Raw genomic sequence first — 18,986 nt, 5'->3', positions numbered from 1 at the left:
GATTGGGTCTTAAAATCAGTTACAGAAATATTGGAAGCACAGGATGTAGGAAATGGAATGTGTGGGTCGCATTGCAACATTCTCTGCAGCACTTCAGGAAACTGAACTTGGAATGGACTTTACAGTCCCAGCTCTCATGAGAATAAAGTCTTGCAAACAGCAAAATCTCACATTTGTGCGGTGGCCACATGGAATGCTTGCCGTGGTAACATTTGCCCTAAGAAAGCTCATTAGTAAAATTTCTCTGCTTGTTTATTGGTAAATTCATCAAAATCAATTCTGTGCCATCAAAATTATCCACACTATAAACCCATAAGCTAGAATATGTTAACCAATAATATTATAATATTATTGGTTAAATAACCTTGTCTAACAATAGTCGGTTAAAAATAATGTGTCATAAAAGACTGGAGAGAAAGGGGAAGGGAAGTGGGAGAAGGGAGCATCTGAGCAAACTTAATTTCCAAAGCAAGGGGAGTTGTGCCCCAGACCAACAGTAACACCGTGTAGGGTTGTGTTATTTCCTTCCTTGTTCTGCTTATTATCTATTCCGTTTAAGCAAAATTGAGAGTTTTAAGTGGCTCATGTTCTAAGATCCCACTCTTCCATATTCTGTCAGTCTTTACTGATAAGTTAGAACTGGACAATGAGATGTGATCAGTGGTCATTTCTGGGTAGTGAAACTGAGTTTTAAATTTCTTCTCTGTTCTTTTTGGCCATGTTTCTGTATTAACTACGAAGAGGGGGAAGTATAGAGGGGAGAAAGCAAAGAGTAATGGGAAACAGCTTCCGTGGAAGGAAAGGGGACTATTTGTAGAATGTGGAGGACCAGCAGGAGGGGCTGATAGATGATAGATAGATGATAGACAGACAGACAGATAGATAGATAGATAGATAGATAGATAGATAGATAGATGATAGTTAATAGATGATAGATAGGTGATAGATAGATAATGATATATACATAGAGAGATGATAAATACATATATTTCAGATAGATTATAGATAGATAGTGAGATAGAAAGATAGTAGATAGATAGATAGATAGATAGATAGATAGATAGATGATAGATAAATTATCAACAGATAGAAGACAGACAGATTATGAAACCCATTACTTTGTATACTAACCTAAAAGTAAAGGAAAATTTTAAAAGAAAAATGTTCTTAGTTTCTTGTTTAAAGTTAAGCCAGTAATGTGTGTGTGTGTGTGTGTGTGTGTGTGTGTGTGTGTGTATACAGGCATGTACCTGTAGAGGACAGGGGCTTGCCAACTAGACTCAGCTGGCTGACCAGTGCCCCTGGGATCCACTGGTTTCTCCCCTCTATCTGGGCCTGCCACCACACCCAGCATTTTTGTTAATGTTGGTTCTGGGGCTCAAGCTCAGGTCCTTATACCGGCATGAGAAATATTTTACCAAACAAGTCATCTCCCCAGCCTTTGAAATAATTTCTATAAAATTAAATAACTTTCACAATTCACATTATTTAAATTGTTATACATGAGTTAAAACTTACCAATATCAGGGCTGGAGAGATGGTCAGCAGTTAAGCGCACTGGCTCCTCTTGCAGAGGACCCAGGTTCGATTCCCAGCACCCACATGGCAGCTAACAATCTGTAACTCCAGTTCCAGGGGAATCTGACGCCCTCTTCTGACCTCCACAGGCATTGCAAGGCACAGGTGCACTTACATGTAGCCAATACACTCATACACATAAAATAAAAATAATAAATACAGCCGGGCATGGTGGTGCACATCTTTAATCTCAGCACTCGGGATGCAGAGGCAGGTGGATCCACTGTGAGTTCCAGGCCAGCCTGGTCTACATAGTGAGTTCCAGCTGGGGCTACAGGGAGACCCTGTCTCAAAAAGACCAATAATAATAATAATAATAATAATAATAAATGCAATTTTTTTAAACTTACCAATTTTTTTTGTTACTGTTTCTAGTTTATAGAATTTAGGGTTTCATAAAGTGCAAACACAGAGTCATTGTCCTAATGTCGGGGTCAGGATTCATGACCTCACTGCTCAGTGGCCATGTCTTTGTTACCCCTCTAAGAAAGGGTGATTCTGTTTGTGATGACCTCAAAGAGGTTGGCAAAAGGCACAAAAGCAATATTCTGAGTGACTGTCCCTTATTCCCTCATGTCCTATACAGAAATGTACATCTGTCCTTTCTTTGAAATAGTCCACTTGCAAGTCAGCAAGGCACGAGGATGCGACATGGCAGCCTGTCTCTAAGAAGATTGTTAGAATTATAAAATGATGACAGATGAGGAGGTAAATTTCTGAAGGCTTTGAATCTTGTTTTACAGTGTGATATTCTAAAGGTGCTGATTGTGGGCCTTCAGTATCAGGGCTTTAACAGTTTAACCTGAATCTACTAGTAGACTGAACCCCTAACCTTCTAATGAGACCTCCGTTCTTCACTCCATCTCTCTGGGTAGTCACAAATGTAATCATTTGCCACCTGCAGCCCTGCAGTGATGTCCTCTGGTGTTGCTTGCCACTGTGTTACCACAGCCTTCCTTGACACTCCTATTTGAGTAGCAGTCACACCTGGCTTCTGAGCCCCAGGGGTCTGTGCTTACAGCTACCACAGACCCCTGGGCTCCTGGCCTCTTTCCATTATCTAGTGCTCTGTAACAGGCCCAGCAGCTTCAAGTAATGCCACTCTGTCAGATCCTGCATCTAGTGCTGTGTATCAGACCAGCGGCTTCAAGTAGCGCCACTCTGTCAGATCCCGCCGTTACTCGCTGCTACAAAATGGCATTTGTCTTCTCATCTTTCTCATCATCTGATTGTATCACAAGCTTCTATTGTTGGGAGCTGCTAGGTTTTGTCTTTTGTTTCTTCAAGCCTGGTGATGCTAGGGAGGTGTCTACTACTGAGCTGCACCCCCATCCTCTGAAATTACTTTTGAAAGCTGTTTCCTACATTAGAAGAATTCTGGTACATTCAGCTTTTTCCTAGAACTAGTGAATCTAAAGTCTTAAGTTCAGCAGTGGTCTTAGAAAGTTTGCAAGGTCTTCTTTTTTTTTTTTTGGTCTTTTTGAGACAGGGTCTTCCTGTAGCCGCAGCTGTCCTGGAACTCACTATGTAGACGAGGCTGGCCTCGAACTCAGAGAGATCCGCCTGCCTCTGCCTCCCGAGTGCTGGGATTAAAGGCATGCACCACCACGCCTGGCTCTGCAAGGTCTTCTTAAAGCATTTAACCCTAATCATAGCTCTCCCTCTTTTTGCTTTCTTCATCACAAAATGACTCAAGTTTTCAGAATTGGCTGTTTTTCGATAAGAAAGAAAAACTAATTTGCAGTAAAGAGGAACAGAGGTACTTTGTCAGCCCCCTGTGAGCATAACTCATACTACTAAAAGTCACTAAAAATTAGCTTACTGGAAAGGTGGCTTGAATTATAAGAATAAATCTCAAGAAAATTAAAACCTTGGGGCTACAGAGATGACTCAGTGGTAAGGGTGTGTACTGCTCTTGTGGGGAAGGGCTGAATTCAGTTCCCAACACCCAAGTCAAGTAGCTCACAACCACCTGTAACTCCAGTTCCACGAGATCTAGTGCCCTCCTCCGAGGGCACCTGCACATAGACATAACCCCACACAGACATACACATATACACACAATTTTTTAACATTTTTTATTATTTTTATTTTATGTGTACGCACATATTGCCTGCGTGTAGGTAAGTGTTGTGCAATGCCAGGTCAGAAGAGGCCGACAGATCCCCTGGAACTGGAGTTATGGACAGTTGTTAGCTGCCATGTGGGTGCTGGGATTCGAACCCGGGTCTTCTGAAAGAACGACCAGTGTTCTTAACCGCTGAGCCATCTCTCCAGCCCCCACACATAATTTTTTTTTTAAAGATCCTTTTTTGGTTCATAAGCATGATGATTGGGTATTCATGCTGCTCTGCAGCACTGCCTCCCACAAACCTTGTTACAGGATTAGCACATTCTCCATCTGACATGAAGAAAAGGAAAAAGAAGAGAAAGAAAGAAATCTTTAAGAAAAAAGAAATATCTTTAAAGATTCAAATGCTTGGTAGGAGAGAATGTGTGTGACAAAAAGTGAGTTTTCTGAATGACTAACAGGAACACATATCATTTGCGTGATACTAGTTTTAGCAAATGATGGATGTTCATTTTCTGAATTCTGTTTCTGTGTAGCTGATGGTGTGTGTGTGTGTGTGTGTGTGTGTGTGTGTGTGTATGTATGTGTGCGCACGTTGTGTGTGTGTGTGTGTGTGTGTGTGTGTGTATGTGTGTATGTATGTGTGCGCACGTGTGTGTGTATGTATGTGTGTTCCCCAAAGAAATTGTTGGGTGAGGCATAGTGGCGCACACCTTTAATCCCGGCATTCAAGAAGCAGAGGCAGGTGGACCTCTGAGCTCGAGGTCAGCCTGTCCACATAATGAGCTCCAAGCCAACTAGGCTGCATGAGATCCTGCCTCAAAAAAGCCTAAAAGAAACTTGGAATATGTCCAATTTCTCTTACATGTCCTCTCCCTAAAACCTAAGAAAAGCTATATGGTATTTAAAATATAATTTGCTATGTTGTTATGGAAACTAATTTTTAAAAAAGAAAATGAGGAAAAGGTAAGTCTCCAGCCAGAAACCAACTAAGAAAATCACTCTGTGAAGAGAATTATGAACAAGTTAGATATAGATCCTCTGAAGCAAATTATGAATCAGAAATCAAGGAATGACCATCAAGCCAAAAAATTATAATATTGGGAAACATGACCATTTTTTACGTATGTCAACATTGAGACTTCAGCTACTAAAAGAATGGGACTGGTTTCTGCTTTTTCAACTTCATGAATTTATCAATTACGATTTAAAAAATTTTTTTGACCTTTTTTTTTTTGAAACAGAATTTCCCTGTAGCCCCAGCTGGCCTGGAAGTCACGATATAGACCAGACTGGCCTGGAACTCACAGAGATCCACCCGCCTCTGCGGCCCAAGTGCTGGGATTAAAGAGGTGCACCACCACACCCAGCTAAAAAACTTACTTTATGTCAAGGTGAGAAAGTCACAGAACCATCAGACTGGATAGTCAGCACTTCATCAATTTCTTCTGTCTCATTTTTAGGTCTCACCTTGGGTGAGAACTCACAGTGGTTCTATGTAAAGATGGGTCAATGATGCCTTTCTGTGCACACTGAAGGCTGGTTGTTTTTTGTTTGTTTGTTTGTTTTCTTCTGCAAATTTTTAGTAAGGACGCAATGCCAAATACAGCAGGCACTATCCTAAAGGGATTTCCAAAATACAGACCACAGGGGGTGGACAGACATTGCGTGACTGTGATTGCTAGGCATCCGTAGGTCGTGTGTGCCGTGTCTGGTGCCATTGCATGGTCTAACTTGAGATGCTCATGATGCAGTCACCACCACCATTCTGTTCTACAGAAGGAAGCTCACTGAAAGGTCAGTGGCTTCAGGAAGTCACACAGCTGCTCAAGGAGGAGCGAGATGCTCTGGTATCATGGGGAGGGGTTCCCATCAAGGCAGGCAAGAAAAGTCTCCCAGAGAACACAGCCTTTGAACTCTGTCCTTAAAGTCATCCTCCTGAAGAGGGAGTCCCAGTGAGTAGGAACAAAATATGCCAGTGCATAGAAAAACAGCGTGACCCTCTTAAGAAATTAGTAGTCCTATGTCACTGGAGCACAGAACGAGAAGAGGGAGTCAGAGGAATTACATCACTTGGGTCAAATTTTGCATAGCCTGGTCTGGAGTTTTTATCTTTATTGTGAAAACGAGGAAAAACTGGTGAAAACGTTTCGGGAATGCTGTTCACAGGGGCTCTGGGGTAAGTAAGGGCAGATAGTCCCCATGAAAATGAAGGGTCAGAGTGAAGGCTGAAGTGTGTGAGACATGGGGCAGATGGGAGAGATTGAGGCTAAGAGTGTGATGTAGGTGGTTTTCAGGTGTGAGGAGGAGGTTTGAGACTCCTGGCCTGATGATTCAGCTGAGTAGGAGGTGTCACCCATGTGAGATGGGAGCCGGGAGCTAAAGTGAAGAAAACTATGAGGTGCTGAACTAAGGGTGAAGGGCGGGGAGGGGCAGAGAGGAGGGGGGCTTTATAAGGTGAGGTCCTGGTCTTAATATGGATAATGGGGGACGTGTGTTGGTCTTGTTACCTTTCATAGCTTGCAGATACATTACATATATTCTCCAGTATGGGCAATAAAGTATATAATAAGTTTAATAAGTAAGGGACTGGACATGGTGGTACATGCCTTTAATCCCAGCACTGGGGAGGTAGAGGTGGGCAGATCTGTGTGAGAACCAGGCCAGCCTGGGAGACTGTCTCAGAATAAACCCCCAAAAACAAACAAAAGTAACATTTATTAAAATTGCTATTGAAAACATACCCTTGAGATTTTGAGCAATAGTGCCCACACTCCTTCTGTATGTATTAGGGATATATATATATATATGTCACTGAACTGAAGATCTCTTGACTTAACATAGTTCTACTCCACACATTAAAAATGAGGGGGAAGAAAAAACTGAGCTCTCTGGTCAGCATAAGGATTTTCGTCTGTCACTGTGTGGTATTCATTATGTCTTAGCTTAGTTTCTGTAGCTTCTGTAAATAGAAGAAGAGAATTGACTATCTGAAATGCATGGAAATTTGCCTTTTAAATTGCTTATGGTTATTATAGGTATTTCTTCCCCATGTTACATTTCTACCAAATAGAAAACATTTTGTTTGGATTGAGTTTTCCTTCAGTCTGGAGGTAGGGTGACTTATCATTTCAAATGTGATAGTTAAAGGATGGTTAAGGAAGTCCTCAGTGAGAGGTTGACATTGAGTACTTTCAGCAGGGAGGGCCTTGGCTGCTCAAGAGCTAAGCTTAGCTGGAAATAGAGGCCCAGTAAGGATCCCAGCCAATGGCAAGCCTGAGGTGGGCTGTAAGAGATGAGTACGTGCCTCCAGTGGCACAGGCCATTGTTGAAGGCACAGGAACTGACTGAGCAAGTGGGGAGCCAGGTTTTGAGCAGAGGAACAACACTATCAGATGTGTGTATGAAAGATCTCTGCTGTGGAGAACAGATCATCTGGGGACAAAGATGGAATCTGGAAAGCGAGTTCATAAACAATAGAGGCAGGTGGTGACTTGGACCAGGGTGGTCACAGTGCTTAGAGTCTAGACCCATTTTTAAAATAGAGCCCCAGAGAATAGTTTGACAGATTGGCTGTGGGTATTCTAAAGTGAGGTGAATAAACTGGATGAATTCATTAAGTAGGGAACTAGTCGACTTTGTGAAAAAATCAGCAAGTTATTATCTAAAATGTATGAACATGGGAAGGCTAAAGGCTTTCCAGGACAGTATTAAAGGGGAAAAGCAAATGGCAAAAACAGTAGAATGACTGGGAGGTGGTGCACGCCTTTGACCCCAGCACTCAGGAGGCAGAGGCAGGTGTGAGATCAACATCAAACTGGTCTACATAGCAAGTTCCCGGCCAGGTGGGGCTATGGGAAGAAGACCCTGTCTCAAAAAAAAATAAATTATATATTTGATCACATAGTGTAGTTGGGCTAAATGACTCAGTCCAATACTGAAAAGTATTCTAAAGCTGTAGTAACTAAGACAGCATGGCCTCAGTCAGGAATAAACAAATCAAATAGAGACACAGAGTGTACAGAGAGATCCAGACACAGTCACATGACAAAGGTGGCATTGCAGAGCACTAAGGAAAGATGGTTGTTTATAAAAATACCTTGTACTATTCATATATCCTTGTCTGTCTGATCATAGCCACCCACCTCCAACCACACACAAAGCATCAGTTTTAGTGAGGTTGCAAATCAAAAGTAATATAATTTCTAGAATATGGAAAAATACTTTTTGTGGCAATTACAGAAACAGTCCTAAATAGGACAAAAACAGTTATAAGGGAAAGGGCTGGTAATGATAAGCTGGAATAGACTGAAACCAAGCACTTCTCTGTCAGATAAAGGCCATCATGGATGTAGGGAAAAAAAAAACAGAATTGGGAGAAAATGGTAGTAGCCTAACAAAGCAAGGAATGGAACTGGCAAGATGGCTCAGCATGTGAAGGTACTTGCTGCTAAGCCTGATGACCTGAGTTCAATCCAGAGACCCACACGGTGGATCTGACACCCTCTTCTGGATTTTGCCGGCTTTTTGGGACTCAGGTGCACTTACTTACATGTAAACAAAACACTTATACACATAAAAGTTATTAATTAAAAAAAAATAATTCATACGCACAGTGTCGAGCGCACTCAATTCTCACAGCTTCTAATGAGGATAGCAATTTGAATCAGAATTCAAGCATACCCACATTCATTCACTGTCTTGGGTGGAGAGCATAGTGGGGTCCCCAGGGATCAGGGTCAGGTGTTCAGGTCACAAGAGCACATGATTTGGTGAGCTTGTTCACGTTATTAACAGTAGCTTTTTGGTGCAAGGTTGAATAAAAGTCATTAGCCCAGATTCTGTCCATACTGTAAGTTATTCAGTGGTGGAAGGAGAGAGCCAATTCCTGCAAGTTGTCCTCTGACCTCCAGATGTCCGGTATGGCACATACACACAAAATAAAAAAAATAAAAATAAAGTAAAAGAGACTGCCTTTAAAAAGGAAAAAATAGCCGGGCATGGTTGTGCATGCCTTCGATCCCAGCACTCAGTAGTCAGAGGCATGGGGATCTCTGTGAGTTTGAGGCCAGCCTGGTCTACGTAACTGAGTTCCAAGCCAGTTGGGGCTACAGGGAGACCCCATCTCAAAAAGACCAAGTAAAAAAGGGGGCTGGAGAGATGGCTCAGCGGTTGAGAGCACTGACTGCTCCTGTAGAGGACCCAGATTCGATTCCCAGCACCCATATGGCAACTACGAACCGTCCTTAACTCCAGTTCCAGGGAAATCCAAAGCCCTCTTCTGACCTCCTCGGCATTGCACGACACGGATGTATTCACATACATGCAGGCAATATGCTCATGCACATTTGGGGAAAAAAAAAAAAAGACCAAGAAAAAAAATCAAACAGTTCATACAGGGTATGTCACACCAAAAGTGTGCATGAAACAGCCAAGGGACACAGAAACGATGTTTCTTTCTGGAGGGTGGCAGTACTAGGTTGGCGCTAAGCTGATAGGTTTCTATCCTCTGTGTCTGTGTCTTTGGGAAAGGAGCCAGGGCTCCCTGGGCATGTGTTTGAGCTACTGCACCTTTGAGTAAGCATTACGCTCATTCAGATTTAACCTGAAATGAATGGCTGTATGTCTGAGGAAAATACAAAGTCTATTCTTGAACATGAGATTACTGTTTTAAGAAAAGCATCTAACATTTAGGCACCCTCATGCATGGGTTTGTAAGAGTTAGATGGTTCAACTTTGTTGCTAAAACTCGTAGCATAGAGGATAGGATCGGAAAAATTCCATCAAGGAAGCCAACACTTAGGCCAGGCATGGTGGGACAAACCTTTAATCCCAGTGCTCAGGAGGCAGAGGCAGGTGATCTCTGTTCGAGGTTTACATAGTGAGTTCCATGCCAACTGGGGCCACAAAGAAACCCTATCTCAAAAATAATAGAAGATAGATGATGATAGATGATAGATTGATAGATAGATAGATAGATAGATAGATAGATAGATAGATAGATGATAGATGATAGAGGGATAGAAGATTGATAATAGATTATAGGTGGATACATAGTTGATAGATAGCTGATGTATATTAGACAGATGATAAATAATAGAGATATGAGTACTTTCAGCAGGGAGGGCCTTGGCTGACAGGTGGATAGAGAGATAGATAACAAATTAGGTAGATTAATAGATATCAGATGGATAATAAATAGATAAATAGATATACAGATAGATGATAATAAGTAGTAAACAGAAAACATGATAGATAGATGATAGATAGATAGATAGATAGATAGATAGATATAGATGATAGCTAGATGATAGGTTGATAGATGATTGATAGATAGATAGATTGATAGATAGATATAGATGATAGCTAGATGATAGATTGATAGATGATTGATAGATAGATTGATAGATAGATAGATAGATAGATTGATTGATTGATTGATAGATTGATAGATAGATGGAAAGGGGAAAAAAGAAAACTAGCACTTCCTATGCTAATGGAAATAATAGCTAGATGGAAAGGGGAAAAAAGAAAACTAGCACTTCCTATGCTAATGGAAATAGTGGGCCAGTGAGATGGCTCAGCAGATAAAGGCGCTTCCCCTGCAACAAGCCTGTCAACCGGGATCGATCCTGGGAAGCCAGATTAAAGTGGAAGGAGAGAACTGACTCCACAAAGTTGTCCTCTGGCCTCCATATGTAGGCTGTGGCACTTGGGTGCCCTTCTCACACAAATCATACACGATAATAATAAACATGCCTCATTGAGGAAGAACAGAAAAAAGATACTGTCTAAAGGATATTTTCTTCTAATCTTTTTCCCCCCTTAAATATGTAACCTGAAGGTAGATAGAGGCCGCCCTGAGTATCAGTTATTGTCATTGGAGGATAGCTTTGGTGAGGTGGCTCCGGATCCTAGGTACCCTTGCACGTGTGCAGCAGGGATGAGACAGGAAGAGCGTCTGTGTCTCTAACGCTCCAGTGAGCAGCCGCCTCTCCTGAGATGGCCTGGGCTGTTGCTAGGCACCGCGTTCTGTTTCACGAGTGGGCGGCACCACAGTTATGTAACGCTGAACCATATTTCAGTTCTCATTCTGTGTCTTTGGGGAAAGAATTAAGAGCTTCCGTTTTTTTTATTTTCAACTATTGAATCTTTACAATTGAATAGAGATTGAGATTGTTCATATTTGGCCTCAAAACATGACTGGTTGTACATTGAGAGAAAAAAAAAATTCTTGAGCATGAGATTATTGTTTTTTTTTTAAAAAAAAAAAAAACTTTTTTACCACAAACATAAAGGAACATTAGGTACTCTGGTGTGGTGGACTGAGGGGATTGATTTGCACAGTTTACATCTGATGTGGGGAGTTTAACGGAGCTTTGCCTCCTCCAACCCCAAAAGTGCATGATGGAGACTGACTTACTTTCTTCCTCCAGATTGTTTTAGAACTAAGCTTCTGAAAATTTAAATACAGAGAGCAGTTTAGAGTTCCATTTCCACAGCTGGTTCACAGAGACGGCTCAACTGTGATACACCCCACTGAACACAAGAGAAACGAGTAGGGCTGAAGAGGAGCTGTAATGTCAGCAACTCATGTGTCCCAGGCTAGCTTTGAACTCACTGTGTAGCCCAAGACATACCACCTTAAACTCTGGATCCTCCTGCCTCTACCTACAAAGTGCTGTGCGTGCTGGGATTCAGGTGTGCAACACCACACCCCATTTGTGTGGTGGGGACCCAGGGCTTCAGCATCCTAGATGCTCTACCAACTGATATGTACCAGCCCTGATACATTTTCTTTAATAACATCTTTAAATGTACTAGTGATAAAAGCCATTCAAATTGACAAATATAATTAAAAAACAAATACCACCTGGTAACACCGTCAAACAAAACCTTAGAACCAGTGAATGTTGGGCAGAGGATTTACTGCTTTGATGAGAATTGGAAATGTTTTGATGATGATTGCCTCTAAAAGACAAAATACTATGTTTTGGTGCAGGGACGTCGCTCAGTTGATAGAGTGCTTGCCTAGCATGGATAAAACCCTGTGCTCAGTCCCCAACACCACATACCTGAGTATTCTGCTACATGCCTGCAATCCCTTTAACAGTCCTTTAATCCTTTAACAACAGAACGACCTACCCTCCCACCCCCCAAGTATGAACCATCCAAGGGGTAAACAAGGACTGGATCCTCAGGTCTGCGGCGTGTACGGTATGGTATAATGCATTACAAAAAACTCAGCTGGGGAGATGGCAGGCAGGAAAATCAGGCCAGGCTAGGCTACATGAAACCCTGCCTCAAAAACTAAAGACTGAATTGTTTGCCAGTGGCGGGGTGGGGCACATATGTGAGGCGCATGCCCATGAAAGGGAGATAGATATATAGCTGAGGTGCAGCCCCCTGAATGTATGTGCACACCCTTGCGTGTGCATTTGGACACCAAAGCAGGACCTCTAGAGTCTTCCTCTGTGGGTCTCCACCTTACTGCCTGAATTAGTTACTTTTCTGTTACGATGATAAACACCATGACCAAGACATCTTATAGAAAGAAGAGTTGTTGGGCTTCTGGTACCAGAGGGATGAGAGGGAGGCGGAGGAGCGTGGCAAAGGAAGCTAGGCAGAAAGCTGAGGGCTCACCTCATCCAGCCTGGGCAGGAAGCAGAGAAGGTAAAGTGGGCGTGGACAAAGCTAAAACCTACCCCAGTGATGTGCTTCCTCCAGCAAGGCCACACCTCCCAAAACAGTGCCACCAACTGGGAATATTCTCATTCAAACTACCACACTGCCTGAGACGGTCTCACTGAACTGGAAGTTTGCCATTTTGACTAGACTGGCTGACCAGGAAGCTCTGGGGACCCATTTCCCTCTCCGCCCTTCTACCAATGCTTATGGCACAGGCACTCCTTCCTTGCCTGGTTCTTTATGTGGATAGGGATTCAAATTCAGGTCCTCATGCTTGCAGAGCAAGTGTGCTTGTCCCCCAAGCCATCTCCCCAGCTGAGTTTTATGTAATGCTTTATACCATAGTGTAACATACCACAGACCTGAGCATCCAGTTCTTGTTTACCTCTTGGATGGTTGTATACTTATAAGTTTCTTGGGGTGTGGCAGGGGAGCATGTTCCGTTGTTAAAGACAGGGTCTCACGTAGCTAAGGATGCCTTTGAACTCTCATGTGTAGCTAAGGATGGCCCGGAACTCCTGATCCCCCTGCTTTTGCCTCCCAAGTACTGGGATTATAGGCATGTGCTGCCATGCCCAGCTTTCTTGTTCCTAAAACTGAAAAGTTTGTATGCTGGTGCCAGGCAGACGGTACAGCATTAAACAGAAAAGCCTGGGCTGTGTGGCACAGCTAAAATCCCAGAGACTGAGAATTAGTGTATGATACCTTCAGATCCATAGAGTTGTCAGACAAAGATTAAGTATGTCTCAAATTGAAAAATAAAATATCCCAAAATTAATGTTTAATAGAACTGGTGATATAGCCCAGTGGCAGAGCATTGCCCTAGCATGCCCAAGGCCCTGGGTTCAATTCCTGGTACCATACCAAAAAAAGTAGGTAAAATTAATTCCTATAATCCCTGGTCTCAGGAGGCTGACATGGAACAGCCCCTCATGGGGAAAATTTTAACACTTCTTTTCCATTATTCAGTCACCCTTTATTTAATCACTTTTCTATGTTTCTTTCATGAAGGGGGGAAAAAAAGTTGGCAAGTCAGGAATAGAGGCGGTCACACCATTTCTCCATCGGGACGGTAGTGCCGTCCAAAACCATCTTTCATAACACATGAACAGTCTTTCCCAAGAGCAGAGGCCCTGGTGGTGCCAACAGCAGCTTGCTGGCTTCATTCTATCATTACTGAACTTGGGATTAAATTAGGTGGTGCTGAGTTCTTGCAGCCTGATTCTTTTTCTATTCAGTTGTCCAAGAGCGAATGTTCCCACCTCCCTGGTTTTCCTGTACTAAAGAGGTCCTTAGATAGCCCCTCTGTCAGATGACTCACTCTAGAAGGTGGAAGGCACTTTAAACTGCTTTGAAGCCTTTGGTTATTGTGTTCTGGGTATGTATTTTGGTCGTATAATTTCTACGTGTCCTTCAAAATGAGGCTACCAAGCCTTTCAACCTCATTAAGGAAAGACAGCATGGGGGTGGGGGGAGCCCTCTGCATGAACAGGGAGATTGTTCTAGCCATAGGGAGTGGCATGGGAAAAAATCACTGCATCAAAGATACTGGAGGCACTAAAGTGATTCAAACAAATGAAATGAAGGAAGTGATTTAAGAAACACAAAAATAGAATGCTTGGTTTCCAGATCATATACATGTGGTGGGGCATGCCTGTAATCCCAGTGTTTGGGATGCTGAGGCCAAGAGGATCATGAGCTCAAGGCTAGCCTGGGCTGTGTAGCAAGACATTGGCTCTAAAAAGTAAAAATAAAAGGCAGACTTGAACGTAGCCCAGTCATAGACAGTCTGGCATCCATGAGTCCTTGGTTGGATCTCCAGCACCAGGAATCGATGAATAAGTAAAACCACAACGGTGAGTTTGCAGCATCTGGACCGGAAGTTGCCATCAGTGGTGCGTCTTTGTCTAAAGGAAAATTAAAACATGCTTCAAAAGCAAAATGTTAAGTTCACTCCAGCATGGCTGGCTGCTCTCAGAGATTTCTGGGGTGACTAGAGGTGACCAGAGTTGAGGTAGCACAGTGGGGATGAATGTTTTATGGGAGGAGTTGACAGAAGTTTTAGACCTGAGTTCAGTTCAGTGAAGTTTGTCATACTGAGTGGCAGACTAAGACAGAATCTGCTTGTAGCTTTCCTTATTCGGCTTTTTTTATTGGCATAGACGGGTGTATTTTAGGAAAGGAAATTTTCTCAACATTTTCAAAACTGGTTTGTATGTGATTTTCCTTCACCAGAAGCTGTTTTTGAAAACCCTAGATTACAACTCAACTCTTAAGTTATCTTTAAGTCAGCAAGGCTAATGGCAAGTTTGGTTTTACAGATCCTGTGCTTAGGGAGCTAAATAAAGCCAGAAGTTCCTGGGTTGCTTGGGAGTCAGGAGTTGATCAAATGATGAGTAATTCTTAACCCCATCAAGTCTAGCAGCTCCCTGACTAGTTTGATGGGAATTGGGGAATGCAGTGAAGAATGATTAAAGTTAGGGACCTGTAAGAAGAATAAATAAATCACTTTTTAAAAGGGGGTTCAGTTCTCTTTATATGACACTTAAAAATGGATGCAGGTGTATTGCCTGGACGTATCTAAGTGCACCCCAGTTGTGCAATGCCTGCGGAGGTCAGAAGAGGGCATCGAATCCCCTGGAACTGAAGTTACAGCCAGTTGTTAGCTGCCGTGTGGGTGCTGGGAACCAAACTGGGTCCTCTGCAACACAGCCAGTGCTCTGAACCGCTGAGCCATCTCTCCAGCCCAACACTTTTATATTAGTAGTTCACAACTGCAGTAGTTCATAATCACAATGACTCAGATAACTTCCAAGTGTTGATTTCACCTGCCAATACTAGAGATCTGCTCTGAGTTATATGCACTGGATGAAGTAACAGAAAGGTTTGTCCAGGTTTTATCTTTGATATAGAAGAGCAAAGATCTTGAAGTCAGAAGTCTCGTGTTCATGGAGTTTCAGTGTCAGCCCTTGCTGAATGCATACCGCCTAAGCTCCCTGATCTCTCTGAGCCTTACTTCTATCATATGCAGAAATAGTACAACATCTACGGCATCTATGGTTTTTTTTTTTCCCCTTTGAGACAGAGTCTGGTAGTTCATGCTGGCCTCAAACTTGATATATAGTTGGTGGTGACCATGAACTTCTGATCCTCCTGCCTCTAGCTCCTGAATCCTGGGATCCCAGGTGTGCACACCCTTCCCCCAACACCCTCCCCCATTTGTGTTGTGCTGGAGATGGAACTGAGGGCTTGCCAGGCAAGCTCTCTCCCCACTCAGCTCCATCCCTAGCTCTTCAGCATTTTCATAAACATTTCCCCAGTCCTGGGGTTTACCACATAGTAGGCTCCTGTGGCGGGAGTGAGGGCATGGCTCAGGGAAGAAAAATGAGGGTTGAGGACGCTGGAGTCCAGCTTGCTGTGCTCTTGTTTTGTTTTCTCTAACTTTATCTTTCCTTTCAGAGTAGAAATTAAAGGCTCAGGAATAAAATTAGTTTAGCTCTGACAACAGGAAATTCCAAGCTTCTTAGTTCTTGATGACTATGACCCAAAACATGTAGAAAGTCCCTCAGAGGAAAGTGACTGTCTTTTTCTGTCCTTGACAGTTTTCAACCTGTTCCATTAGCTCTGGAACTCAAGATTTAAGGGGGTAGTTTTCTACCTCGTCTTCATTTTCATATTTTGCTTTAAGGCTATGACCACTTAACTGCAGTTAAGTGGGGACTCCACAAGTGGGGACTGTTAGCAACAAATCTTTTTTTCTTCAAATGTGTAAGGTAAGGGCCAGCAACACGTTGTTTTGGCAGACTTGTGCATGAACTTTTCCTATTGGGCTGGCAGCTTAGACAATGGCAGGATGACTCACAGGAAGTTTAACACAGAACAACAAGCACATTGTGTGTCACTGGACCTTGAACTAGCTGCTCATCATTGTTCTTAGGAAAGCATAAACCAATTATTTTCAAAGATTTATAAGTTGTGGGCTAAGGATGTAGCTCAGCTGGTAGAATACTTGCCTAGCACCAAGCCCTGGTTCCTTCCTTGGCACCAGATAAAATTGGGCATGGTGGCAAGTACCAGCATTTTGGGAGATGGATGCAGAAAGATCAGAAGCTCAAGGTCACCCCTGACTACATAGTGAGTTTAAGGCCAGCCTGGGCTACATGAGACCCTGCCTTTTAAAAAAAAAAAAAAGTATGTTATTTTCTTTTACCTGTGTTGTGTGACTCATTTTATCATGATCTCTTTCATTCCTGGGCCAATCTAAGTAAAGAATTGTGTTCTGCAAAATGCAAGACAACCTAAAGCCCTTTTAGCACCACTTTTAAAAATCTGGTTAGAACCAGGGGTCATAGCACACACCTGTAACACCAGCACTGGGTACAGTGAGGCAGGAGGGTCACCAGTTAGAGACCTGCTTTGGTTAGATTATGTACAAGACATTGTCTCAGAAATAAATAAATGAATAAATCCAGTTAGGCTGAACCCGTCTTACCATGCTAACAGCATACTGCTTCCTCACAGTCAGTTTTAATCCAAAACAAAGTTAGTGTAACAGTGTGCCACCCAGTTACTGAGGATGCAGAGGCCAGAGGAGAGTGGGCTCTGACTTTCTATCTTGTTGCAGCAGGGCCTCTCCTATCTCTGCCCCTGTGCATCATACCCCAGGCTAGCTGGCCCACAAACCTCCAGGTGATTCTCCTGCCTCTGCCTCCCATCTCCCTCTAGGGGTTCTGGGGTTATAGATGGGCTTCCATATCCAGCTTTTTAACGTAGGGTTCTAGAATTTGAGCTGTTGCCTGCAGGCTTGCCAACAAGGCCTTTTACCCACTGAGCCGTCTCCCTGTCCTGTTTCTAGGATTTCTTATGACAGTTAGGATTCGGGTTCTATTGATTTTATTTTATTTCTAGTGTTAATACTAGAAAACTAACACTCAGCTCAGGCAGCACTGAACTTTAAAAAAAGGACTGCGAATTCGCCCTTGACTCTCTCTTTCCTAATCATTTGTGCAACCATTTTAAAACCTGATTCCCGAAGCTGGAGAGATGGCTCAGCAGTTAAGAGCACTGACTGCTCTTGCAGAGGACCTGGGTTTGATTCCCAGCACCCACATGGCAGCTACAAATTGTCCTTAACTCCAGTTCCAGGGGAATCCGACGCCCTCTTCTGACCTCCGCGGTGTTGCACGACATGGGTGCGCTCACGTACATGTAGGCAATACACTCATACACATAAAGTAAAAATAATAAATAAAATATTAAAAAAAAAAACTCGATTGCCATGATGGGCCACCTCTCATTCTCCCTACTCTGTGAGCACCCCTGCATCTAGGGTTCCATTGGCCTGGAAGTGGAACCTACTCTAGTTCCCCTTGGCCAAAACACATGTAGGCAATGGCTTCCTGGTAATGCCCTGCAGCTGGAGGAGAGAGGACTGATTCATACCACTAGCAAATTACAATAGACCGTTTGAAGCTACCAGTGTGACATCATAGAATGTGGCACTGGAAAGAGCTGCACAGGGCACTTAGCACTGCCCTCTTCTTGGCAGGACATACCTAGGGCCTAGCAGAAAGCAGCCAAGTGATCAGAAGCAACCTAATTAGGAAATGAAGACGTTTGGAGTACTTACCGTCCTTGTCTGGGTGTAAGTTATTTTACTATAAGAATGCAGTACTTTTACTTTTTACAGTACTTTTAATATTTTACTGTAAGAATGCAAATGCTGTTTGCATGCTAATCTGGGAGACTAGACTGCTTCAGAATGACTTTTGCTTTGCACTTTTACCTTATTCTATTTAAATTAATTGCCTTGTAAAGTTTATCAATAACAGAAAGTCCAGTGGTTTATAAAGAAGAGACTCTCTGGGTGACTCTGATCTGACTAAGGCAAAGAGCTACTAATGATTCTAATAGTTATGAAAACTGAATTCCATTTTCTTGTGTATGCAGGTGTGTGGGCATGGTGTGTGTGTGCACGCGTGTGGAGGCCAGAGAACCTCAGCTGTTCCTCAGGACATTATCCACCCTGGTTTTAGTTTTTGGCTTTTTGTGTGCTTTTTTTGAAACAGGGTCTCTCACTGGCCTGGAACTTGCAAAGAGGGCTGGGCAGGCTGGCCACTGAGCCTGGGACTCCTCCAGAATCTCCCTGCCCACCCCCGCAGCACTGGGATTGCAAGCACCCCACCACACCCATCTTTTCACATGGGTTCTGGGGATCAAACTCAGGTCTGTGCTTGCAAGGCAAGTGCTTTACCTATGGAGCCATCCCTCGGCCCCTGAATTCCATTTCCTTTGTTACCTGGCACCTTAGAGCTGAATCTCCTGCATAACTGCATTGACTACTACATCATAACTATTTCTGCATTGACTACTACATCATAACTATTTCTGCTCTTATGAACTTTCAAATTATTTGAAAAATCTTTTTATCAAATAGATGTTAAAATAAAATTAGGAGAATTGAGGCAGGAATAAAATAGCAATTGACAGAACTGGCAAATAAATATAAATATGCCACTAGAATGGGTCACCCTAATTGATGTACTTGAACAACAGATTCGAGTCTTAGTTTCCTGGCAATCTGTGAAAAGAAAGGAATAACGTAACTTTATCAAATAGAAATAAGAGCATCATTTTCTTTTAAGTAAAA

General features: G+C 42.9%; 1 protein-coding gene and 1 non-coding gene across 4 annotated transcripts in view; both read left to right on the top strand.

The window, feature by feature from the left end:
* Positions 1 to 2,263: 2,263 nt before the first annotated feature.
* The window catches only part of Reep3 (receptor accessory protein 3), a 75,531-nt gene continuing 58,808 nt past the window's right edge, over positions 2,264 to 18,986 (top strand). The window contains exon 1 of one of the 3 annotated variants that reach the window (XM_029564616.1): positions 2,264 to 2,286. In XM_029564616.1, coding sequence (XP_029420476.1) covers positions 2,279 to 2,286 — 8 coding nt within the window. In that variant the 5' untranslated portion in view covers positions 2,264 to 2,278. Of the gene's footprint in view, positions 2,287 to 4,996; positions 5,044 to 17,928; positions 17,982 to 18,986 lie in introns of those variants that run through there. The other 2 variants (XM_029564618.1, XM_008835379.3) reach the window with 2 other exon arrangements.
* On the top strand, positions 3,883 to 3,985 carry LOC115070721. Its single transcript, XR_003849869.1, has one exon. It is a non-coding gene; the product is annotated as a small nucleolar RNA U13 (small nucleolar RNA).

This window comes from Nannospalax galili, unplaced genomic scaffold, assembly GCF_000622305.1.
Source record: "Nannospalax galili isolate Female #2095 unplaced genomic scaffold, S.galili_v1.0 scaffold116, whole genome shotgun sequence".
Taxonomy (NCBI): Eukaryota; Metazoa; Chordata; class Mammalia; order Rodentia; family Spalacidae; genus Nannospalax; species Nannospalax galili.
The sequence above is the reverse complement of the archived record's forward strand: the minus strand, read 5'-3'. Positions and strand labels throughout refer to the sequence as shown.